This window comes from Amblyomma americanum, chromosome 6 (assembly GCF_052857255.1).
Source record: "Amblyomma americanum isolate KBUSLIRL-KWMA chromosome 6, ASM5285725v1, whole genome shotgun sequence".
Classification (NCBI taxonomy): domain Eukaryota; kingdom Metazoa; phylum Arthropoda; class Arachnida; order Ixodida; family Ixodidae; genus Amblyomma; species Amblyomma americanum.
The window spans coordinates 42,459,088-42,484,869 of NC_135502.1; the positions used below are offsets into that span (position 1 = coordinate 42,459,088).

The window sequence follows — 25,782 nt, forward strand, 5'->3', positions numbered from 1 at the left end:
TTCACACAGCTTTTCTCCTGTCCTCCTCGCAGCATCTTTTTGTTGTGGAATAAATTTCAAATTTCAAATCTTAGCCAGGTCAGGCAGGCCCCCGGTCATCGCGAAAGAGAACGTTGCGGAAAAACAATTGGTAGGAATCCCCTACGTGCACGGCATTTCACATCGCCTAAGAAAAGTGGGGGCGAGGTACGGGGCGAAAGTTGTTTTCACCGCGAAGAACAAACTCGGTGGTGTGTGCAGTGCTGTGCACAAAAAAAAAATTGAGCATAGTGGTAACCGCGCAGTGAATGATTGCGCGATAGCTGACAGAAAGAGGCTCACAGATTGCGACACATGTGTTGTGTATCGCGTTCCATTTTCATGTGGTAAGAATTACATCGGCCAGACTGGTCGATGTATCAATGAGCGTCTAGCGGAACACCGCAGATCTCTAAAAGGTGCTGTGTCCTCCAACCTCGCTTTGCACTGCAGGGATTGCAAAGATTGCTTTCCTCACCTTGACAGGACAAGTATCTTGTTCAGGCACAAAGATAGGGTATGCCGGGAGCTGATAGAAGCTTACTTGATTAAGAAAGAGAGAGAAGCGTGTGCCGCATCACCGTCGGTCAGCCTGCAGGATAAGGAAGTTCCTTTTCTGCGCAGTTTCTTGGGGGCAAGTAGACAGTACGGGGAGTTGGCCTGATGTGATTGAATTTGGTTTTCCTGTTGCTGTGGTGTTCCTTATCACGCAGGAATGAAATGTCATTGATTTCTTTGTACATCGATTGTGGCGGTTCCTTTTGTTGTTTTTGTGTTTTATCACGCCTATAAAGCTTCCTTTCAGTGAATAAAAGTTCAGTTGATAGACTGCGCTTGTGTTGTGTCTCCTCGTTCGCTTTTGTCCTCGTTTTTTTTTTGCGCTGTCAAGTATGAATTCACTCAACGGTATTCACTCAACGAAAAGTCAAAGGCCAATCTCAGTTTTACAGGACGCGTGACGAATATCTAGTCATAGAACTTATTAAACTAGCTCCGCTCATCAGCAACTCACCATGTAGCAGTACGTATTGATGCACTGTTAAGGTATATAAACCCTATGAAGGCTGCCTATTTAAACACGGTAGGTGTAGAGGTTTTATGCTCGGCGTGTCGTTGTGGCGTCGACATGTGTTTCCAAAGGACATTAGTGTAAGAGTGTTCTTAACGGAAACTTCTGGCACGGTGTCGGCCCTGCAGCTGCTACTTCCCACCACCAGTGAACATAATGGATTAACAGACTTTGCTATCTTATGCATTTCTTAATGGACTAATTGACTGTTAGTTGTAGATAAGCAAATAGGCTATTAGTTGTGCTATTAGAATTTTCGCTAGGGTGATCAAGGAATGGGCGTGCTTCAGCGTTGCGTTGCTGGGAGTGGATCAAATTTTTTGGTATCGAAGAGTTCGTGTTTGTAAGCAGATGTTCTTACGTCTGGTTTGAGTCCAAAATCTTGTTGATCAAAAGAAGTAAAAAAAAAGTTTGGACAAGTTTTTCCGTCTGACCGGGCTGAACTGCTGAAGAAGAAAAAAAAAGCAAATACATTTGATAAAATTAAGACAGCAGTAACCAAAAACTGCAGTTGGATAAACGGAAACCCCAAAAACAAACATGTTCAATTGTTCTTCAGGCGCATAAAGTGCATAAGCCGTGGTTAATCACCTCAGTCGTCGTTCCAGCTTGGAAGGCAGCATGGAAGGAAACTGTCGGCGACTTTGCAGATTGTCTGGGCCACAGCCACAGTGCCCCCGCTTTCCATAGAAATCCTTCAAGGTAGGCACCTGTAAAAAGAGCAAACAAAGCCTTGTAAATCGCTTTCAGCTGGAACTGTTTGAGCGAAGTGCATCGCCGGCGCAGTCTTCGAATCAAGCATCACGCTGTGACCTCGCTACAGTCGCTAGCATCCGGCGTGCGAACAGACCGCTGCGGCGGATGCGAGGTCTTTATCACAACAAACGATAAGCAAAACGAAAAAAAAAGCATTCATACTGTAGTGCATCGGCAAAAAAAAAACAGATAGTGCAAATTGGCAAGACGACCGCTCTCGGCGGCAGCTCCATGTCAGACTGGAAAAGGGTGTTCTATTATTCAAGGGTAATCCAGAAATCCGGCTCTCATGGCTGTGTGAAATTATGCAATTAAACACGTATAGCACGAAAGTAGACACGGACAGCTTGTACATCCATTTATTTCTATCAATTTTTTTATTAATTTATTCTTTTTCAGGCAATACAAAGCGCTGACCCTGCGAGGCAACAGAAAAGATAGCAAGTGGCAACCTTGCCAAGACCTCGCCTCGGCGGTCAAAGCAGCAGTAACAATTAACGCACAGAGAACCAGCTTGTAAAAATTTTGTGCACTACGATTTTACATGCTGGAAAAGAAACACAATCCAGTGCGTATGGTGTAAATAGAAAACCATGATAACACTGGCATTGTGCAGTCAAAGTCAATAGCCACATTAAACAAACTGTATTCTAAGACAAACTTCCCTGAAAACGCTGCGCATAGCGCGATGCACCGAAAAAAATAAAGACCGACGATGTGTACTGCACTGTTCGCCTTGACTAAACACAACGTAGACCAAAATTAAATGCATGCACGGAAAGCATGGATCCCTGAAAAATAGGTCAAAAACCAGGAAAGGAGAGTTGAGTTGAGGTATTGAATGGTACAGGTGGGGTTAGCCTTGCTTTATCTGCCGGCAATTGCTCCACCGCAGCGTCCCTTCTATATTAACAATGTCGCATCTACCCCGCTATGCGCACAGTCTCTTATAATAGCACACAATCTCTCCCGCAGTCACCATCTATGCACACAATCAATCCACACAATGATCGGAGACAGGCGTAGAGACACACAGCGCTGTATCTTGAGAAAGAGGAGTAACAAATACAAAGGACAATATACATCATAACAAAAGTTTAAGACATTTGAGAGGTGCATCTCGATTCCTTTAGTTGCAGTATTAGACCTTTTTAGCATACCGGAGACGTACTACCGGAGACGTATACCGCGGCTTACCGGACCCCTCTCGCGCATGCGCAGATGCATTGTTGGGGTGAGGGGGAGCCACTGCGCGTGCGCAGCCGGCGTCCGGTAAACCGGTATACGTCTGCGGTATGCTAAAAACGTCTTTTCTCACAAAATCTGCGGAGGTTTTATTTCTTCGACCACCCGGCGTTCTTTACCGTGCACTGACATCGCATGCCCCCTATGCTGTGCGATGTCAGAGAGCGTTTAGGAACCCTAGGTGGTCAAAATTAATTCAAAGCCCCCACAATGGCATCGCTTAAGTCCATGGGCAACTTCGGCGCGTTAAACTGCATCACAAAGCACACCATATCATACTGTTCGTACCGTACCATATCATACCATACCATACATGCCGTACCATACATATCGCGCCTACGATACCTACCGTACCCGTACCGCACCGTTCCGAACCATATCATACCATACCATACCATACCATACCATGTATAGTGACGCGGTGAGAAAAACTAATATACTCACTTCTTTTGTACAACTGTAAACTTGATGTTTGGAATTATTTAGTAAAGTTCAGTTACAATTTCATAGGGAATGTGTTAATTTTATAGGAATATTATTTAACAGTTGATGTAAAACGCTAAGATTTTTGCTACAAAGCCTAATTGTTTTAACTTGGTCACTGCATTTATTTCCTGGTATTTAGACGAGGAAATTTAAAACCAAGCACAGTTGTGAATACCTATGCATAAGAAAGACAACATTAAGAGACAAACACAAAAAATAATGCCAAACCGGAGTAAGGTACGTCAGATGCTTCCAGGAACGATAGCCGGGAAAGTATATTTAATTAGTTGCCCAGGGTCATCCGAAATTCATAGATACGAGGAGCAATTTTCCCATGGCGCATACTCAGGGCTTCGTAAGCAATACTGTCTGGTGTTCTTGATATGTGTTGTCTTTTTTTTTTGCGGTTGTCTGTGGGAAACTTCGCTGATCAAAGAAGCAGATTCCAGTGAGAAAAAAGTTCTTGTGTATTTACGATGTGTACTATAAAATACAGCAAACGACAGATGACAAGTACGCTCCAACATTTCATAATAGTGACCTTTTACACGGCGCACCGCACCCCGCAAGCCGTTATGGTGATGGGCCAACAGCTCTACGTAAGCAAATATACAAGGGCGAGGGAACTATCGGAAGATTTCATATAAGAAAGAGAGGTGTATTTTGTGTTAGCGATACGTCTGTGAACCTCTTCAAATCGGAAATGGCATATCTTGAATGGTTCTGTTGATATATTGTTGAGTGTGAACTGGTATCTGCGCATGTCCTGGTTTTTCCTTACATTTGCCGCGCTGTCAGTGAATAAAGTTAGCTGAAGTTTAGCGCTAATCCTGTGTGGTCCTTTCTTGTGTCCGTCTTGGTTGCGCTATAGTTCTTTTTTCACGGTCTAACAACGGCAGCGGGTGGACGAATAACCACACAAAGTTACTGCTCCTGTGAATACAAAATTTTGGCGTTGAGGGCTGGACAAGCTGCTTGCAGCTTTCACAACTGATGATGCGCATAAATAAATAAACAAGTATATAATTATTCCCCGTAAGGACAGTTCCTCATGCGCGCAGTTCGCCCGAGCTTCCTCCACATCAGCGATTTGAGACCGATTGGATCAGATGGAAAGGTGAGCGTTAATTCACACCCGAACAAGAGTCGCTCCCAATATGAGTGCACGGTGCACCCGAAGGTGACCGCGCGGACAAGTGTGCGTGAGCCCTCTCCCAAATGCGGAAAAACTTTTTTCAAGCGCCGACCAATCGTTAAAAAGGATGACGTTTCGGCCCCGGCTTACGGGGGCGTTGTTCACAAACGAAACGTCATCCTTTTTAACGATTGGTCGGCGCTTGAAAAAAGTTTTTCCGCCATGAACATACCTGACCAGGCGGGTTTCCGTTGAACCCTGGATTTCATCTCCCAAATGCGTGCGCTCGCATGACCTTCCGCTGAAAACACAACGCAATCCGGCCTAAGGCCGATGTGTGCAGAAAATCGTAGAGATGAGGTCGAAGGTCCACTTCCCTGGGTCCAGACACGGTTGCTGTAAGTGACTTCAGGTTCTCAAGGCTGCGACTAGGCGAGTGGAAATAATTTTGAAGCGAAAAGCTTCACAACGCTAGGTAAAGCAGTCTTCGGGTAGGCAGCGCAACGACCTAGAAACGACCTTCAGCCCAACCAAGGATAGCCGTGTATTACCATATGTGCTACAGTTATGGAATCGAACCCTTGACCCCTCACCTTGACCCATGACCTTTAGGTGACTTTTGACATTGGGCGACCTTTGGGTTGGCCTTTGGCCATAAGAGCATTCGATGGGGTGATGTGAAGCCACGTGATGACATCGATGGGGGCGTCGTAAGACCTTGTGATACCACGTCATAGCCACGTGGTAGTGTGGGTACATATACTATATAGAACGGCTGTCACGAGCATGTAGCGGAGCTGCCATGGACGAGCCTCAAACGCTTAGCAAGCTTCCTTGCTTTTCGCTGAATTCCAGGGTTAGCCAAGTTAAGCTACTGCCAATTTTTTTTAGGCCAAGTGCAGATTAAACCACAAAAGCAAGCACATAACTACAGCAACGGATTAACACACGTGTGCGTGGTTTAACGATAAATGCTGCGATGTAAAGTAAAGACCAAAATTGCGTAGGCGGCAGTGAATTGGGAAACAGCCGAGATAACCCTACAGTCGGATAAAACTCAAGAACCAAGCGGCAGATACCCATCAATGGAGGACCTCCAGTCAAAGGCGTAGATCGATTTTCATGACCCCGCGATGAATACGATTAAGCTGTGGTTAATCCTCTTTAATCTGGCACCCCATGCGATGTCATGCTAGCAGGTCCAAGGGGATTATCCGGGACGTCATAAGAATCGGTCGAGGCTATTGGCTGGAAGGCCTCTTTTGGTGGTATCTGCTACATCGTTCTTGAGTTGCATCTGACTATAATAAATGCTAGCTGCTTGCGACGGTGTGGACGCCAGCCAGTATCCCGAAGAGCTGAGCAAAATCCCATGGCATTACGCTTCAGACAGGTTCGGTTAATTAGGATTGAAAGCAGGGCGAGTTGGAGTACGTTCTTACTCTTTGAAGCGCAAAAAGCATGAACAAAAAAGAAACTCTTCTTTTTTGGCGCAGGAAGAAACGCTTCTTTTTTACATGTGTTTCCTTTTTTACCGTGTTTTTTTTTCGCGCTTCAGAAAGAATGAAGGTCAGGTTAGGTACATGCGCTACAGAAGTCATCATTTACGAAACACAATGATGTTCAAGACTGCATAGTATTATACAAAAGGCCATTATGTGTCATTCCCCTCATTCACCCCTCAGTGCACTGTAAAATCAGTAAAATAGCACCGTGTACAGACCATGTAGTGCTGCATGCGATTTCTACGAGTTGAGGACATGCCGTGTTCCCTAAAATCGTGTTTCTACGCGCGCGCCGACCGTTCTTAGCTGCATTGCTAGCCGTTGTCAACTATCTAGCACCTTCTTAAGCGAAAAAGACCTACCGACGCTGTAAGAAGGCGGTAAGCTGTTTATTCGCACACTGTCTACATCTTCTGCGCATCTGCGGAGCAAAGCAGGCTGGGCAGGGCCCGTTTACAAGGCCAGAGATCCACTCCAGGGAGGACACAGCAGAGAGGTAGGAATGATACCGAAACACCCCTCTGAATGCTTCATGAGCGTGATGTCGAGACGTACGCGGCCGAAGAGAGTGTCGATGTATCTTGAAACTGGGAGATCCTGCCCTTGATTCCTTATAATTTTATTTAGACAGTCTGTAGTCTGTCCATAAGCTTCTGACTATAAGGCCTATAGACTGTCTGTAGACATATCCTAGAGAACAGCCTATAGGCAATACAAATGCTCTAGACAGTATATATAGACAATCTATAGATTTATAGTCATAGACTTTCAGTGGAATTTTTTCTATGGACAGTCTACGGGCTATTAATAGACAGAAAGATATATCTATAGGAAGGCAATAGAGTCTACAAGAAGTCTATAGGCTGTCTATAAACCATTTTTTTAAGGGTATGGATAGCAAGCGAGCAAACAAGTAGACTAGCGGACACATTATTTGGTCATTTCGGTAGGCAAACAGGGCTTTAACGACGCGTTGCGTGCGTAAGTTGGCGACAGCGGAACTCTGCAAGATATCTGGTTTTTATGCGCTGATTTGTACAACGGGTCTGCCAGTTTGTCTGCTTCAACGCTACCACGCCTTGCGAGTGATTGAAATAGCAACATTTGCGAGTATAGTTGTGAGGTATCATCCTGGTCGTTCAGATGAGCGTATTACGCCACGGACATGAAAACGCTGCCTAATAATCTAATCATTAGTTACCTTAATGATGCGAGTAGTGAGAAAAAAAATCAGACCTGTTATAATGAGAAAAATTAACGTCCATGACGGCACACACTGCCCTTGCAACTGCGTGGAGACGGCAGTGGATGCTGGGATTGCTTTTTTATTTAGCAGTCATCCGCGGAGTTACAAACAACGTGTGGTACCTGTCAAGAAATTAATTAAAGGCTAACCACACTGCTGCTATTTGCGGCAAGCCATTTTGCCTGCTAAGATCTTTAATTGGTTCCCCTTCCTTGAACAGATCAAGAAGCCATATAAGGTGATGCATTAGTGGACGCCCATGAGCGTATGCATGGATTCGTTGTACGTAGTCCCGTAATATGTTTTGTGCATCAGATTCATAATTTTCTAGTTAATTAGTGAAAACAATGTGTACGTCAACTGCCGGTTGACATGTATGAAGAGCTGATGACAGCTAGTCCGCGTGCTTTTGCGTCGCAACAATTAGTCACTTATGTGTGTCACACTCGAAGAACCGGCTGTCTTGTGAAAACAGACGTGCATTCTTTCATTTGAAACAGCTGCCGCCAGTGGACGAAGACCCAACTGCAGCAATGACGCAGACATGAGGAGGTATTTGTAGCGGGCGCGTGCTGACGTGAAGTTCAGTAAAAAAGCCGCACCATATCATTTTAGGCACGCTATTTTAGAGAGAGTATCAATTATGATTACAAACATTTACAATAAACTTCTACTCCACCGGTAGTATGGAAGGATATGGCGATATTTGCGATTTTTATGTGTATAGATCTGTTCGTGTATAATAGGAGGTGTCAAAACTGTGCCATAAACAACAGCGCCGTAACAAGAGTACCGACAAGAGACTGAGTAGTCACGTAATTTTAATTCCTTGGATCACTTATCGCCATCAGCAGATAAGTGCAAACAGAGCTGAAATTGTTTCTAGAACAAGGGAATTCCTATTTTGCCACAGACAGTAGCGTACATGGTTACTCCCATTTTGTAAAACAGGAAAGCAAGTGCTGACAGTCATTGAAGCATCCTAAATATACACACCCTAGATCCCGATCAGTGTGATAAAGGTGATGTTCGGAGCGAGGAGGTATAAAAGAACGCACTGAAGGTACTTAAAGTCAGTCCGTGCCCATGATGAAGCAAGCTTCACAAGCTGGCTCGCCTGTAATCGGTTCTCCTTTCTTGTAAAAAAATCAGAGGAAGTTGTGCGCTTGGCGGCCTTTTTTTATGACTTGCAGTTAACATAAAAGAAGAAAGTAGGAACGCAAACATGGCGGACCTTTCTGTGCGGTTTTTGCACTACGTACAACACGCACCAAGATCCTGTTTTTTTTTTTTACCCTGAGTGTACACAGGAAAATAATGTTCATAGAGGAACTTGATGGAAGGAGTAACACATACACAAGAATGTGCGCAAAAAAAAAAGCGAGAGCACTAGTTCTGCTTGTTGACAAATTCGACGCCAGGCGATCGGTGGACATCATCTCTGTCAGTGAAGTCTCTCCCAGAAGAAGACATCTCCGTGTTCGCCGTAGACACACCGGTAGCAACTGTTTTTTGTTTTTTGCGGAATCGTCTCGGTAGCAAGTGCTCGTAGTCCTTGAAGCCGAAGAACAGATACACTCCCTGGAGCCCAATGAGTATGATAACGATGATGTCGAGGGCGAGCGCGTTGACGAACGCACCGACGAAGCCCAAAAGCCACGTCGAGCCCATGATGAAGGCAAGCTTCACGAACAGTCCCATGTGCGATTGGTTGCCGCCTCCCTTGAAGTCGAAGCTCGCCGCGCGCTTGGCGGTTTTCCTGATTTGCACGACAATGTGCACGTACAGCCCCACGTCGAGTAAAAGCAGTATTATCATGGGCATGAGGAAGAAAGTGAGCTGACTCCAGAGACTGCCGATCCAGCATGAAAAGCGCCCGTACTGGGGTGAAAGCACGAAGTCTGGGGCCGTCCAGTTCAGCACTGAGCACAAGGCGATGACAATTAGAGGTCCGCCCCAAGCAATCAAAGCATAGAGAAAAAACCCGCTGCGGCGGCTTGATGAAAGGCGTACGGCCACCACGTTCTTCCATATGTCGAAAGACAGCACGCTGGTCCAGAAGAATGTGGAGAGGAAGCCGTAGTGGAGGACGATGGCAAAACCCACGCACACCGGCTTAGATACGTCGAAGCTGTTTCCCAGGAGAAACAGGAGATGGCTCAGGAAGAGCGTCCCACAAAGGCACAGAGTGCACCTTGAGGAGAACGTCCGCGAACTTCTGTAGAGCACGTACACGACGCCTTTCAGGAAGAGGCAGATGAGTGACAGGCTGATGCAGATGACTGTGAGGTAGTTCTGCACGTTGTACGGTTCATCTTCAGTTCGCGTGGTGTTCGTGCTGTTGCTGTTCGTCATGTTCCCATTGCCGATTGTTTCATTTTCGGCCGTCATTGAAGTGTTTGCAAGTATGTACTGGGGAGCTTTAATATAGCACTTGTCGTTGTACCAGGAGAAGCAGGAATCTTGGTTCACTACTGGCCTTATCAGCGACACTAGATTGGGGCGCCGAAAAGATGTTCTTAGTTGGATGCGGGGCCATATATCAGGCACGACTTGTTTTGGGACGCAATTCATCAGCGAAATGTCGGCGCCGTTGCAGATTCCGCAGTATACATTCTTGTACACCACCTGAGACTCATTGCTTTCGAGCCTTACGGGGGCGAAATATGTTGAACACTTTCGTGCAGTTTCCGCATCGGTACCTTCGGGGCATGTCTGGACGTCCAAAAGGTCGGGGTCACAGGGCCATAGGAAATTATCTCCATTATCCAAAACGACTTGCGGAGGAGTTACTAGCATTCCTCTCCCGGGAGTCCCTGACACATTCCAAAATATGGATGTGTTGTCCAAGTCGTAGTTGCAGAGTGCGCAAAACGCGTTGAAGTAGGTTAGTTGTCGTTCTGTGGTAACTGGAATCTGGTAGAACGGATCTTTCAGCGCCGTAGCGTTCTCGCACGAGCTTCGCACTTCGTCGTCGGGCCATTTGCTGTTGCATCCAGAGACAGCGTAAAAAGTTCGTTTCGAATAGCTATCTACATTACGTGCGACACATGTAGCTGCCGCAGGAGACGACAGGGACACTCCGGCGTCCCAGCAGCAGTCGCCGTAATGTATGCAGTTCTTGTTACAGGAGCAAGTGACAGCGAAGAGGATGTCCGTGCAGTTGACGGGAGACTCGCTGCAGCCGTGGAGTCCATCAGGGCACCGAAGAAGCTCTTCGATCCGCTCCGGTGGTATGGCTGGATGATCTTCGACCGAGACGCTCCACGGTATCGTTGCATTGCAGTCATCCTCGAAACAGTGGACACCGAGCCCGAGGAGGGCTGTCAGCACAGCCACAATGGCTGGTTTCTCCATCGTTTCTGCAGCGGAGCCAGTCAATGTCCAGCGCCGGATTCTCGTTGCATGATGTCGCCTTGTCTTGAAGAGCCTGCACAGGTCGAAGTTGAAGACGCCTTGTAATTGTTGCCGCAAATGTAAACATGCCACCACAGACGCCCATTCCAATCTTGCCCTTGCTGGCACCGGTACAAGTGCAAGCAATATTAAATTCCTAGTGCACTTTCAAAAAGCTGTTTTTTTTTAAATTTTGCTCCACACTTGAAGAGGCACTGAGAGGCCTTTGCATTGTCAGGGAAACTAAAAAACAAGAAGCTTTTCACTCATGATTAGGGAGAAAAACTGACTTTATGCTAAAACAGCATGCTCTTTCATATAGATTCGCCATGTGGATTGCGTGATGGAGCAACGCAGGGAGCCATGGCTAACATAAAATTTACTCGCAGTGAACTGAGTAGCCTAATCATTTCAGCATGTGAACCGTGAAATTGTACACTGAATAAAAATTCACAGGGATAGCTTATTGCATTACGTGTTGGCGATGCGGTAGAATCAAAAGCCGTTGATGCCTCTGTATCGAGTTTTGTGTCATTCTCATGGTTGTGTTTTCGGACCCTCACACGTCTGTTTATACACATTCAGTCATCTCTTCCGGTCATCGAGATGCTGGATAGATGTTTCCCCGAAGGTTCCTAGAGGTACCAACATGGTCGCAATGAAGATACATCAAAACGTATAGTTGTCACTACTGGTCTGGTGATTTCAATTGCCTCTAGGAAATTGAAATTATCCGGTCCGGTGAAGTCACTATATTTTTCCCAAGCTGCAAATCTTAAGCGCGAATTGCAGCAATATCATAGCGTGTGAACCTGACTTAAAACTTGCAGATTGCTTTCTTTGGCACTTTACCAGCTCGGGAACAGCTTTCAGCACGAAGAAGCTGTTGCAACCTCTTTATCATCTTAGACTTTGCTCGGTTTGCACGGTATGTGAAAACTGTTACAATTACATCATGGGAGAGAATAAGCATGTTATTACGTCCTGCAGTTGGTGCACGCACTTTCGCAGTTTCGCAGGAAAGCCCAGAAATTCTCTACGAGCACTTCTAGTTTTTCACGGCTTACACCAGTTCCGCACAACACGGAACGCTCAAAATCATTACGGGAGTTTCGAATGTGCGGTACATCCCATTTATTTTTTTTATGGCGGTCAATGATAGTTGGTGTAAGTGCAGGAAGCATTTTATAGGTCAGATTTTGCATCAAGGAAAAAGAGTCGGCCATGATAATCACTACTCTCACAAAAATAGTCTATAGACAGTCTATTGACTTCTTATAGACTCTAATGCCTTCCTATAGATATTTCTTTTTGTCTATTCATAGTCCATAGACTGTCTATAGACTAAGGCTACTGAAAGTGTATGGCCATAAATCATTAGATTGTCTATATACTGTCTATACAATTTGTATGGCCTATAGACTGTCTATAGGATTTGTATTGCCTATAGAGTGTCTATAGGATTTGTATTGCCTATAGACTGCCTATAGGATTTGTATTGCGTATAGACTGTTGTCTAGGGTGTGCTTATAGAGAGTCTATAGACTTTATAGACAGAAGTCTATGGACAATCTATAGACTAAAGAAATTTTTGCAAGGAATATATGTTCGCGAAGAATCTGTTGAAACTTTCTAGTTACAAACTTTATATATCGCCTTTGTGTTTTGGGGTGTTTGTTACTCGTGGTAAACAGATATTGCTAGTTGCAGAATATAGCGGAAAGCTGAGTATATATGTGTGGATTTATGGACAACTTTTGATGCAGTTGATTGGCAGAGGGACGGTCGGAATTGCATAATGTATTTATTTAACTTATTTTACGAGACGGTACAATGTGGTTTTTATCATTTAAAATTTCTCACCTTGGTGTGAGGGGCGGTTATTCTCCCACCCACTCCTTCCCCTCTCCCTCTCAAATATGCCTTGCTGTAGTGCAGTCGTTGAAAAGCAGCAAACCATCCTGCTATCTTTTTCTGGCACATATTTTCTTGATAAAAGAAAAACCTACTATATAAGGAACAATACAATTGTTACCGTCAATTGCAAAGCTCACAAAGCAATGGGATTGTATCTGATTTGCTCTACGCGACGGATAAATTTTCGGGCATCACAATATTCACGTAAATACGCATTAAGCAGTTTGCAGCCAGGGCTTTTGTTACGTAAACAAAAATGAGGGGAGCAGTTTTCGGCGTGCCACAAACTAAGCACAGAAGCCATTTGGTGTATCATCTCGGGAAAGAAAACTATGCTAAGGGACAGGACGCGGCGGCTGCGTTTTTATGGAGGAAAAACGCTAAGGCGCCCGTGTGCTGTGCGATGTCAGTGCACGTTAAAGATCCCCAGGTGGCCGAAATTATTCCGGAGCCCTCCACTACGGCACCTCTCTCTTCCTTTCTTCTTTCACTCCCTCCTTAACCCCTCCCTTACGGCGCGGTTCAGGTGTCCAACGATATATGAGACAGATACTGCGCCATTTCCTTTCCCCCAAAACCAATTATTATTATTAGGGACAGGACGGAGGAGAGAATCCGCCGGGAAACGCGTTCACATGAAAGCACGGCGCATGTCCTCTCCTCCTCCCTGTCCCACTGCGCGCGCAGTTTTTTTTTAGTTTTTAAAGCTCAAGCTTCTAGTAAAAGAAACAAAAGCGTGGGTTTGCACGGAGCGCTCGAAAGAATCGAAAACATTCGTTTAATTCCTAGAGTGAGAATACATTCGAGGGAATGAAAGACACCAAAACGCATTAATTCGTTGTGAAGGAACATGATTCGCACATGCCGACAGTGACCATGGGTTGAAAAATCACCTTAAATGCCTCTTTGACTTGGATGGTCACCTGGTTGGGAAGCGGGGAAGAAGCTGTCCGCAGTCGGTGCCATAACAGCAGCGTCACCACTTTTCAAAGCGATCCTCGACTCTAGGCACCTGTAAAACGAACAAATTGAACGTTGGAACTCGCTTTCAGCAGGAAATGTGCGACTGAAATTGCTCGGCTGCGCAACCGTCGAAACGAGTCCGCGCTTCACGACCTCGTTGGCATCCGGCGTTCAGACCAACTGCGTGTCTACGGATGTGATCTATCCAGCGAGACCAAAGATAAAAGAAACGACCAAAGTATACATAGTAAAGGGCAGATAGCGCTATCTATTGAACACTGCTGTCACGTGGCTGAATGCAAGGAAAATATGCAATAGATTCTAGGTGGCAGCTGGTCCATCAACAACTTATATCTAACTGAACCTGCTTCAATCCAGAATGCCTTTAAGGGATGCTCCCAACGGTTGCTTCTTAACAGATTTAAGCTGAAATTTTCAAAAACGGTCCGCCCTTTAAACGCTCATAGCGACTGGAAAAAGTGCACATATGAACACGCAAATGGTATATCTGTAAAGTTGAGCCTTGTCACTATTAATGACGCAATATTGCAATTAACAATTCCTTTTGGATGACCTTGACGGAAGGGGGTAACAGCTAAAGCTCGCGTTTCGAGCCCTTTTAGATAAGAGTCCTCTACCATATCGGGTGACGAGCGCTCGCTGACGGCTTGCCAAGAAAATATGCGCTGCTCTATCATTAATAGTCGCGCTGCACCTGTCGTCATCATCTTTCTCCTCATCTCTGGCGGCTCGTCCAGAACGCTGCTCCCATCGGGCACACATCCACAGCCTGCGTACCGAGGCGTCCTTGCTGTCCTTCCCATCCTTCTCCTTGTGCCCTTCTTTCCGATTCTCCCCATCGGATTGTTCGCGGAGTGGTCGCTTGTTGGGCGGTTCGGGTATGTTAGTTTGTCAATGATTTCGGAATCTTTCGATATTTCGAGAGTATTTTTCAGTTATCCCTTTCTTTCCTTTCTTTCTTAGTTTATTGTACAGAGATAAAACCCGTGTTTCGAACCGTCGCACGCAAAAAAAGATAGCGAGACGCCTGTTTTGCCGCGTGGTAGTGCGAGTCATTATACAGTTCAGATTAAGTATATGCCGTGCCCTCCCGTAAACCTGCTGCTACGAGTGCAGCGCTGTTTCTGGGCTTTCGTAAGTGGGGAGGAACAACCGGCATCGTTCAAGCGCGGTGAGGTCTCGCTTAAGATGCCACCTGTCCGCTCCGCATGTACTCTGGATTGTCCAGCAGCAGGCTTGCAAGGCCGATAAGGTGCTCCAGGGTGGATACATGGAAGCGCTACAAATACTGCTAATATTCCAGTAGAAATGCTTGTTGTCGTGAGACGCGCTGCTCGTGTTACAAAACAATGAGAAAATTCCTCAAGGTTCCTGCTCTTTCGGGACTTCCATTTCGTCTCCTTCAACCCCTGCTATCGGTGGATGCAAGAGTTCTCATCTTTAGCTCTGCTTAATGAGTCTGTCTTCCAGTTTAACGTACCATGCGCCCCTTGACGCTCTGGAGTGGCATCGCGAGGGCATGCTAGAGCTGCTCTAGGATCTCTTCGTTAACCACTTTCATGACGTGCCGTAATGTAGCAAGGAATATTCAGAGATGTCATTGACAGCTATTAATGTGCTAGCTGGTATTTACGGTCTGCGCAACTTCAGAAACCCGTTAGTCGTTTGCTTATTTCGCAGGCCGTTTGTGCTTGCGAAGACTTGGATGTCGTCGACGAGAAGTCAATTGTATTGCTCTTTCTTCCGGAATATCATTCTCAACGAAAACATTAGATTCACGTTTCTTCAGCTGGTACACCGAGAAGCTGCAGAGGATGATACAGATGTCCTGGTCCATTAGCCGATGCCTTGAGGTATTGAACGTAGCGCTTGAAAAGTTGTGTGCATAGGATTCACAGCTTTTTTTTTTTTTTACTACAAACAGCCTGCGCGTAGATGCTGGTTGACGGTATGAAATGTGATCTCCTATGCCGCTGTTTTCCAATGGCAGCAAAACTAATCTCTGTGTGTCTCCTAGATAATTCGTTGTCGCGAATGAAACTAGACATGCAAGTACCACGCTAATCATGGGTATACAGCCAGAGTATACGAAGATTTGAGAGAAGCGTTGCTCCTAGTAGCGATGTTTTGTGACAAAAAAGTTAGTAAAAAGTGATGAAACTCTCCGTACCCGATGTGGTCCTCAGTCGCAGTCGTAACACCCGAACGCAGCACGGAAAGTTAACAGAATATACCCTTTAAAGACCCGTAAAAATGTTTTAATGCCTCTGACGACACAAAAGGGTGCGCGTTTGAATTGTACTTGAAAGAAAATGCTGACGAAACTTTTTTATGTACCGACATCTCCGTGCAAAACAATTTCAGCCTTGTCCTCAAATCCTAGATGAAGCTAATGCAGGAATACACGCCCCTTTCCTGTCCTCATAACCTTCTCCTCCTCCTTCTCCTGCTCCTCATCCTCCGAGACAGCGACGATGCCACGTAACTACGAATTGATGTATGAATGGATGCATGGATGGATAGATGGATGTATAAATAGGTAGATAGATGGGCGGGTGGATTGATGGATGGATGAATGAACGGATGGACGAATGGATAGAATGGATGCTGATGAATGAATGAGTGAATGGATAGATGAATGCACGGACGGACGGACGGACGGACGGACGGACGGACGGATGGCTGGACGGATCGACGGATGGATGGATGGATCGATGGACGGGCGGACGGGCGGACGGACGGATGGATGGATGGATGGATGGATGGATGGATGGATGGATGGATGGATGGATGGATGGATGGATGGATGGATGGATGGATGGATGGATGGATGGATGGATGGATGGATGGATGGATGGATGGATGAGGGGTGGGGGTGGGTGGATGGATGGATGGATGGATGGATGGATGGATGGATGGATGGATGGATGGATGGATGGATGGATGGATGAGTGGGTGGGTGGGTTGACGGATAGACGGGTGGTTGGGTGGGTGGGTGAATGGATGGATGGATGGATGGATGGATGGATGGATGGATGGATGGATGGATGGATGGATGGATGGATGGATGGACGGATGGATGGATGGATGGACGGACGGACGGACGGACGGACGGACGGACGGATGCATGCATGCTAGAGCGTCCTCATTGATATGGGGAGATGGCAGGCGCGACCAGGCTCTGTATTTTCCCTCTTCATTTCGATCTACTAAGCTTAAAAAATGATATCCTGAAATTTACCTCTTTAAGATAGAAAGTGTGTTAACCTTAACCTATACCAACTTTGGATCCTGGTCACTTTGGTCCTGCACTGGTTTTAAGCCCCTAATTATCCGAACGTTTCTTACCAACGTCTAACGTGGATGCATTCCCACATCCCTTTTCATCCCTGAACCCTAAGGCCTCGGAGATTTTGACTGCGTGTGCCTAGATATCCGGGGGGATAATGTACAGCGTGGACAGTGGCATATAGCACAGACGTTGACACCTGCAAGTGATTAAGTTGGCCTGGGAGTAACGGAAATAGAGAGCGAGAATAATGAACGGAAAGGCAGAGAGGTTAACAGATGGCGCCAGTTTGAGTGCGCTGGTAGCTTCTGCGCTAAAAAAAAAGAGAAACAGACTGTGTGCTGCACCGCACTGACACAAAGCGTAAGGGCATGCATCACGGTTTTCGTCGCGTATCTACATCCGCTCCTTCTGTGCTTTTAAATGTTTTGTGGAGCCGTGCTGCAGCGGTAAAATGGAGCCGAATTACTGAAGAAATAGCGTCTCCCACATAAAGACGCCACGCGGCACTTACGCGGGAGGAGACAAGAGCTCAACTGTTTTGGCTACGGCAGCTCTGTGTGTCCACACACGAAGGTGAGAAGGCGGCTAAGGAGGCCGGACTCGTCACTAAGGCAGGAAAAAAGCGGGGAAACGTTGCAGTGCGTCGTGCAGCGAAAACAGCGATGGACGCTGAGAGCGCTGCCCAGCACAGAAAGAAAAGGCGGCTAAACGAGGCGGCGCATAAAGCACCGAATGCATCGTCCAGCTGTTAGGGCTCATTCACACTTGAGAGTCGCAGAGGTCGCGCGACTGTTTTGGTAGAAAAGCGACAGTCGCAAACGGTCGCGTTGGTCGAAAAGCGACAGTCGCAGGCCGGTCGCTCGCTGCTCGATTTTTCAGCCTCACGACTGCGAGTCGCAAACCGCTGAACCAATCAGCGAGTAAGCCGAGCTTTCGGCAACGAGGCCGCTCGCGGGTGCGCCGAGCGACAACTCCGCTATCTCCTCCTTGGCTGCCGTAGTCGTCGCTAAGCCTAGGCGATTTCGTATCGAACCCGCTGCTGAGGGCGTTTTGGAACTGACCAGCGCTATAACCAAGATGCTACTTTCGTCGCTGCTTTGTTGTGAACCCCGTCTCATGAGAATATAAAATTATGCCCGATTTCTGCGACGCCTTCAGCAGCGGAGAAAGCAGACGCCAGGTGATTGAGCCGCTTTGGGCAACAGCAGCAAAGCGCCTATGAGAAGAAATTTACTTGTATCCAGCAGCTCGGTATTGGCCAACGACCCTCAAAATTGATTCATTTTTGAATTTCAACTTCCCAGAGCATGCTATGAACGCATACAAACAACATACTAGCGCATTTTTCTGACGCTAGCGGCCGGCATCCAGGCTGGCTAGCAGGCCGCCTGTAAGTATGGCCGCGGTGCACATTGAAACTATATCTTCCTCTTCGCTCAGGTTGTCGCAGTAAATTGCTAATATCAAGGGACCAGAGCACTTTCAAGGGCCAAGCGCGGGCGCAGGACACGCGGCCAAAGCAGACGAAACTCTCGAAAGCGCGCGAACGACGTCATTCGCAAGAATTCTCATTTCAAACGAGAATCGAACGAGAAGGCGACCCGCAGGTCGCCCTTGCAAGTCTGAACATCGGCGTTGTCGAGCTGCGGTGTAGTCGCAGGCGACTGCTGGTCGCGCGACCTCTGCGACTCTCAAGTGTGAATGGGCCCTTAGAAGAGAAGCGTATAATGGCGGCTGCTCGTCAGGCCGCGAAAGCGACTGCACCGGACCTGCGGCGAAAGAATGGTCTGCACCGGTAGTGGAAATGTATGTCTCGTTTACACCTAATTTCCACGACAAGATCGACAGCGCAAGTTTTTCTTCATGGGCCAAAGCTAAAGCGTGAAATTCAGTCGCTTCAGTGCGAGGGAATCTTCACCGAACTTTACATACTCGGGACGGTGCTTGCTGTGGTGCGTTGTCGGTACACGAAGAGCCGCCCGCGCGAATCAGCGGGTGCAGCTTAACTATACTGGAGCGCTTTGTGCACTTCGTGCGGTATTCGGAAAATATTAAAAAATAACTATATACTGCTAAGTCAATTGTTTTTCTTTCGTGACTCAAGAGGCGCCGCGTCTTCAACAAAAACGAAATTGTATAACGTGCGTAATGCAGACAACCACCTTCGTCCCAAAATGAACACTCAGGAAGCAGTGGGACACCATCGGCATTTTCCCTCTGTTACAGGCCACTTCTTTTTCTTTTTTTTTTTGGTAACTGCTCAACTGTTACAAAAAGTCGATTTAATGCTTGCAGCTCGAATTTTTGCGGCCTGAAAAAAAGAGGCAAACAGTTTCTGTAGATTCTGGCCGTGATTGTAAAAAAAAAAAGAGGCTGTTTTTCTTTGATCGAAGCTCTTAAAAGAAACAAAAAAATTAGCTAAAGTTCGAGGCTGAGAGCCATTTTCAGCCAATAAAAAATCGAGGCTAATCGTATTGATTTGTTTCCAAAAGGAACTAGGCTGCCATAACCCCAGAAAAAGCGGGCTGACGGCGAAGCGGCGGCGCTGCGGTCGCCAGCACTTTTCGACCGCGAGGATAGCCTGTATCACGTGAACATGTGCCACTCCTATTCTCCCCTGGATGACAAAAAAAGCCACCTGACACCGTTAGAACAGGTAATGGCAGGTTGGTTACTTTTGGCATCGACGGTGCAAGTCGTTGATAACGATGGGTTTGAAAATCACCTCAATCGTATTTCCGAGTTGGACGAGCCCATAGCACGGAAGTGTCGCTGGCGTTGTCGACTGTCCCTGTCAGAGCAAGAGCGTCATCACTTTGCGAAGCGTTGCCAGAAGAAAGCCAGCTGTAAAGCGAGCCGATGGAACGTCGTAACTGGCTTTCACTAGAAATTTTTCGACTGAAGTGCCTCGCTGGCGCTGGTGTCGAAACGAGCTCACTTATCGGGACCTCGCTCCATCCGGTGAGCGGGATACGTGCGGAAGCGGATGTGGTGTTTTCAGCGCGGCATGGAACAACAAAAGACGTGGATGGTGTAACGCGAGAGCGCCGTTTATTCAATGCTCTCATCATACTGCTGGACCCAAGACAATTAGGAAAAAAAAAAGAAGCTCGCAGGTGGCCTAGTTCTGAAGCCCCTGTATCTTTAGCTCGTGCCCAGTTCAAAGGGTGCGCCTTCGGGAGGCGTCCTCTTCGAAAGGCGCGCGCATGCGTGCCTCTCCGCGCAAAGGTTAGGTTAGGTTTATGGTGGTTTAACGTCCCAAAGCGACTCAGGCTATGAGAGACGCCGTAGTGGAGGGCTCCGGAAATTTCGACTACCTGGGGTTCTTTAACGTGCACACTATAGCCGGACAGCGGATGATGCGAGGAAAAGTTCTTGGTGATGGAGGTCACAGGTCGGTGACGATAGAAGTCACTGGGGCCAGGCACGAATTCATGTCCGAGCGACTGCGACTTTGTGAAAGGCCTAGTGCCGACCTTTATATAAAATGAACCAGAATTATAAAGGATCGCGCTGCATACGCGTACTCAGTATGACTAGTAATGCTGCAATTTTACGCAAATGACAAAAAGTTTTTCACCGCAAGAAACTGCGAAGCACGTTAACCGTAGCCGAGAGCAGTACTGCGGATCCAAGGAGCTATATGGTGGACAGCCGCAGTCAGTTAAGCGAGGCATGTCGGGCTTAATGGCGTGTAAGTGTGCTACATACTATCACACGCAAGAGTACTACTCAATATTGTGTCTGCCACCACAGGAAAACGCGAAGTGTCACTTCCTTGTGTACTTTCGCAATGTACTGTCACGGGCATGTACCAAAACGCCATATACAGGACGCATCGTCAGTGCGTGAGGTAAGTACTCGTAATAATTTGTTATACGCCGCGCAAAGTTTTATGCGCCTCTTATCGCTGCACTGCTGAGTGTCGTCAAGGGTCTGGTGCTTTCGAAAGGCCAACTGACACGCCTCAGGCGCGTTGAGCGCTACCTTTCAGACTGCCTGTCAGCTGCGCTTTCAGGGTTGTCCAGGACGAGGTTGGACTTGTTACCGTCGATAAGGCCGCTGAGGCACTCCAGGGAGGACATTGGAGAGTGCTAGAAATACTAGTGGAATTATACTAGAACAGCACCGGGTATGCATTAGCTGGATGCATACGATACAGAAATACAGAAGAGCGTGGACGCGTCTTGAACTAGAGGAGTCAGTGTACACTTCGCTATAGTGTATGTATATATATATATATATATATATATATATATATATATATATATATATATATATATATATATATATATATATATATATATATATATATATATATATATATATATATATATATATATATATATATATATATATATATATATATATATATATATATATATATATGGCGTAAGGAATAACTTGTTTATAATTTCTGCAAACTATAGCTTAAAAAGGATAAGGTGTGAGACTCGCTACATATGTAGAACATCGGTATGGAAATTCGGCAAGACTCAAGGTTTTTATGCGCTGTTTTTGTCAACGGGTCTACCATTATGTCCCCTTTGAAGCCGACAAACCAGTGATGGAGCGAAACTGCAGTTTTTGTTTTCATCACCGAAGTATGAGCCTGACCTTTCATTTCAGTATATTACGCGATGTATAGTTTATCTGGGGTTACATCTTTAAGATTCGAAATTCCTCCTGTAGATTGTATTCATTACCCGCATTCTTTACGTGTCGTAAAGTGACAAGAAAAAGTCAGTTCCGTCAGCAATGACGATACATGTTCAAACGTGTACTCATTGTTTGGAAAATTCGGAAAGGCAGTTGTACACATGTTACACATTTTTTATCGCAAATCTTTTTGCAGACGCCGACAATCGCTTAGTATCTGTCAAAAAGTTGATTTGAAGCCAGCTGTACGGCTCCTATTGCCGACACATCATTTCTGGCGCGGAAGCCTTGAATTGTTGCTCCGTTGATGGAGTCTCAAAAAGTAATGGGATTGCGATACAGAAGTGTACGGCAGCCAGTAGAGTCCTGGAGTTGTATGTACTGTTATAATATGTTGCGTGCATGCAGTTCACGGTTTTCTTTAAAAAAAATACGGCATGTGGGCAGACTGCGGGCTGACGAGAACGGAAAGGGGCCGGCCAGTCCGCATGCCAACCAGCCGCCGCAAAAAGAGCAATTCCCTTGTGTCTATTGTGGCTTATGAAAGCTTATGAGAGGCTTACAGCATATAGAAAGGACATGTCTGTGACTTGCAGTTGCTGTAACCTGTGGGCAGCAGTAACGGCGCTGAGTAAAGGCAGTGTTGAAATTTTATGCAGCAGCGACGCAGTTGTGGCACCTCGACTTTGCGCGCCCGGCGTGGCGAACAGAGGTAATGAATATGTGCATAAAGGCTTACACTGAAGTTCAACCCCGGTTAGGTTCTGGAAAGAAGTCCGCATTTTTATTGCACTTCTAAATCAAAGTTGACACAATTATTATCCAGGCCTCTTCAAGCAGGAACCTGCTTGGTCGATTTAACGTCCAGTTTCTTCGTTGGCAGTGCAAACAGACGTGATAACTTTGTTTCGCTTTCATTTTTTTGGCAGTTTCATTTAAAAAAAGAAAAAACATAACTGGGGCTAAAGCACACGCGTCATTCTCCTTTATCGATTGACTTGTCATCAGGAGGTCGACGGTTGTCTTCCCTAGAGCTTAAGTCATTTCCAGTACAAGCAAGTTCCGTATTTGCTGTAGATACATCCATGTCCACTTTTCTCTTTGTGGAGAACCGCTTGGGGAGCAAGTTCTGGTAGTCCTTGAAGCCGAAGAAGAGGTAGGCTCCCTGCAGTCCGATCAGTATGATAACGATCATGTCCAGAGCGGGGTATTTGACGAATGCACCGACAAAACCCAAAATCCACGTAGTGCCCATGACGAAGGCGAGCTTCACGAACAATCCCATGTGCGATTTATTCACACCACTTCTGGGGTCGAAGGTTTCCGCGCGCTTCGAGGTTTTCCTGACGTGCACGACAATGTGCACATAGAACCCCACGTCGAGAAGAAGCAGTACCATCATGGGCATCAGGAAGAAGGTGAGCTGACTCCACAGGCTTCCGATCCAGCATGAAAAGCGACCGTACTGAGGCGACAGCAGGAAGTCTGGGACAATCCAGTTCAGCACTACGCATGAGGCAGTGACAATTAGAGGGCCGCCCCAAGCAATTAGGGCATAGAGCAAAAGTCCACTCCGGCGGCTTGACGAAGGCTGCACAGCCACTATGTTCTTCCAGATGTCGAAAGACAGCACGCTGGTCCAGACGAATGTGGATAGGAAGCCGTAGTGCAGGACGACGGCCAAACCAACGCACACTGGCTTGGATACGTCGAAGCTGTTTCCCAGGAGAAAGAGGAGATGGCTCAGGAAGAGCGTCCCACAAAGGCACAGAGTGCAGCTTGAAGAGAACGTCCGCGAACTCTTACAGAAAGCGTAAATGGCAACTTTCAGGAAGAGGCAGATGAGTGACAGACTGATGCAGGCAATTGTGAGGTAGTTCTGAACACTGTAGGGTTGGTCACGAATTGTCGTATTTGTGGAGCTATTCAAGGTTTTCTTTTCAGCTACCGTTGAAGTATTCATATAATGGTACGCGGTGTTCTTGATGTAGCACTTATTTTTGTACCACGAAAAACAGGATCCGTTGCTCACCACAGGCCTTAAGAGGGACACCAGATTCGGTCGGCCCGGCTTGGTCGGTCTGGATAGAAGGCGAGGCCACTTCTCCGGCACAACCTGTTTCGGAACGCATTGCATCGATGAAATGTCGACGCCGTTGCAGATGCCGCAGTACACATTCTTGTAAACCACTTTGGAATTGTTTCCTATAAACTTCACCGGAGCAAAGTAGGTCAGGCATTTTCGTTTAATGTCTGGATCAGTACCGTCGGGGCAAGTCTGCATGTCAACCAGGCTGGAATCACACGGCCAAAAGAAGAAATCTCTGTTCTGCTTCACATAATTAGGCGGCGACACATAGAGGCCTGTCCTTGCAGTTCCCGATGCTTTCCAAAATAGTGACGTCTTGTCTAAATCGTAGTTACAGAGCGCGCAGAAAGCGTTCGAGTACGTTAGGTTTCGTCTAGTGGTAACCGGGATTAAATAAAACGCATCCACAACATTCGTAGCGTCCTCACACGAGCTGCGCACCTCGTCATTTGGCCAGTTGTCGCTGCACCCGCAGACTGCGTAAAAGTCCCTGCGAAAATTTCGCTCCACGTTGCGATCGATGCACGCTGTTTTCGCCGGCGACGACAGGTGCATTCCAGCGTCCCAGCAGCAGTTGCCGTGCAGCTCACAGTTCCTGGCACACGAGCAAACGACAGCGTAAGCGTCTCCTCTACATTTGACCGGCGATCCACCACACCCGTGAAGCTTGTCTGGGCACCTAAGCAGCTCTTCGATGCGTTGGAGTGGTATATCGGGGTGGTCCTCCTGTGACACGTTCCACGGTAGTGTGACATTGCAATCCGCTTCGATGCAGTAGACACCATTTCCAAAGAGTAGGGTGCCAGCAACAAAAGCAGCAAATACGTACATCAACAAACATTTGCGACTATAGCGCACCATCTCCAAGATCCGCAAAGATGCCGCACCATATCATGGGCCCTGGGGAAAAGCTGCACATAAAATTAACGGCGATTATAAACTGGCTGCAGAAACTTGCCTGAAGTGGCAGCTTATAAGCGCAATCTACGATACGAAGCTGAGTTCTTACACGATGCAAGAACGTCAAAGCACGCGACGAGTACGTATATTCGTGACAGCGCACATGTGCTATTTTGGCATTCATGGCTGTGCTTATTGTAACAGGCTGACGTATAGTACTGGCAACGAACCGCGCTGGTCTGCAATCATAGTGAGCATCAACAGCTGGAGATGCGTAACTTCTCTTGCCGCGCATTAGGAATAAATATCAGCCATTATTAACATAGTGTTGACAAGAGCAAGATTCTGCGGTCAAATCTCATCGCTGCCATTCGCCACGTACCTGAGGCGACGGTGTGCTCCCGGACGCAGTAAGCGTAACTGACAGGGCCTGCAGCATCCCTCGCCGCGACGTCTGCCTTGGTTGTTGTTGTGGAGGAGGCCGCGCAATCCGCGGCATTTCTCGCGACCAAGAAAACCTGTCCGGTGAAGGCCGACAGCGGCCTGCGCACGTGGACTGCGTGACTGCAAGGCAGGCGTAATCAGCCCCAACTCTTGTTTCTCAGACCTTTCGGCTGCCCCGGTGGGGCGAGGGAAGAGTGAATGGGGCCGGCTGGAGTGGTTACCTTAGAGGAAGAGGTGGGGGAGGGGGGGGGGGGGGGGGGGTTTGTGGGGAATGGGGGGGGGGGGGGGAGAAGACGCCGGTTGGCATGTGCGACGGAACCCCGGCCACGCAGGTCCTCCTTGAAATCGTCTGCTTTCGAGGACACGGCAGCGCCGGTGGCAGACAGTGCCGTCTCCTACAAGTCTTCCTTCGGTCGCAAGTTAAAAAACTGTTGCTCCCGAGATGGCTCGTTCAAATCGCATTTGTGTGCTTCAGTTTACACCACTGAGAACTGACTTCAGGGCTATTTCTCCCGATTGTCTGGTGGTGCGCCACAGACGAGGCGAACATACCAAGCAATTCTGGACAAGAGCATTTTTGAGCGGGAAACCTTTTATGAACACAATTTTTCCATATAATGTAAGATTGCACATCAACAATC

At 47.0% G+C, this 25,782-nt stretch overlaps 1 protein-coding gene across 7 annotated transcripts in view; it reads right to left on the minus strand.

Moving 5' to 3' along the window:
• The window catches only part of LOC144136696 (uncharacterized), a 34,779-nt gene extending 9,427 nt beyond the window's left edge, over window positions 1–25,352 (minus strand). The window contains exons 1-3 of one of the 7 annotated variants that reach the window (XM_077669226.1): window positions 25,080–25,335; window positions 13,667–13,785; window positions 1,679–1,797 (exon numbers count right to left, since the gene is read on the minus strand). Coding sequence is in view for 4 of the 7 variants with exons in the window: in XM_077669225.1 (XP_077525351.1) it covers window positions 22,685–24,658 (1,974 nt within the window). In the remaining 3 variants the exon portion in view is untranslated. Of the gene's footprint in view, window positions 1–1,678; window positions 1,798–6,624; window positions 10,891–13,666; window positions 13,786–19,774; window positions 20,954–22,465; window positions 24,709–25,079 lie in introns of those variants that run through there. The other 6 variants (XM_077669227.1, XM_077669229.1, XM_077669230.1 and 3 more) reach the window with 6 other exon arrangements.
• Window positions 25,353–25,782: the final 430 nt, after the last annotated feature.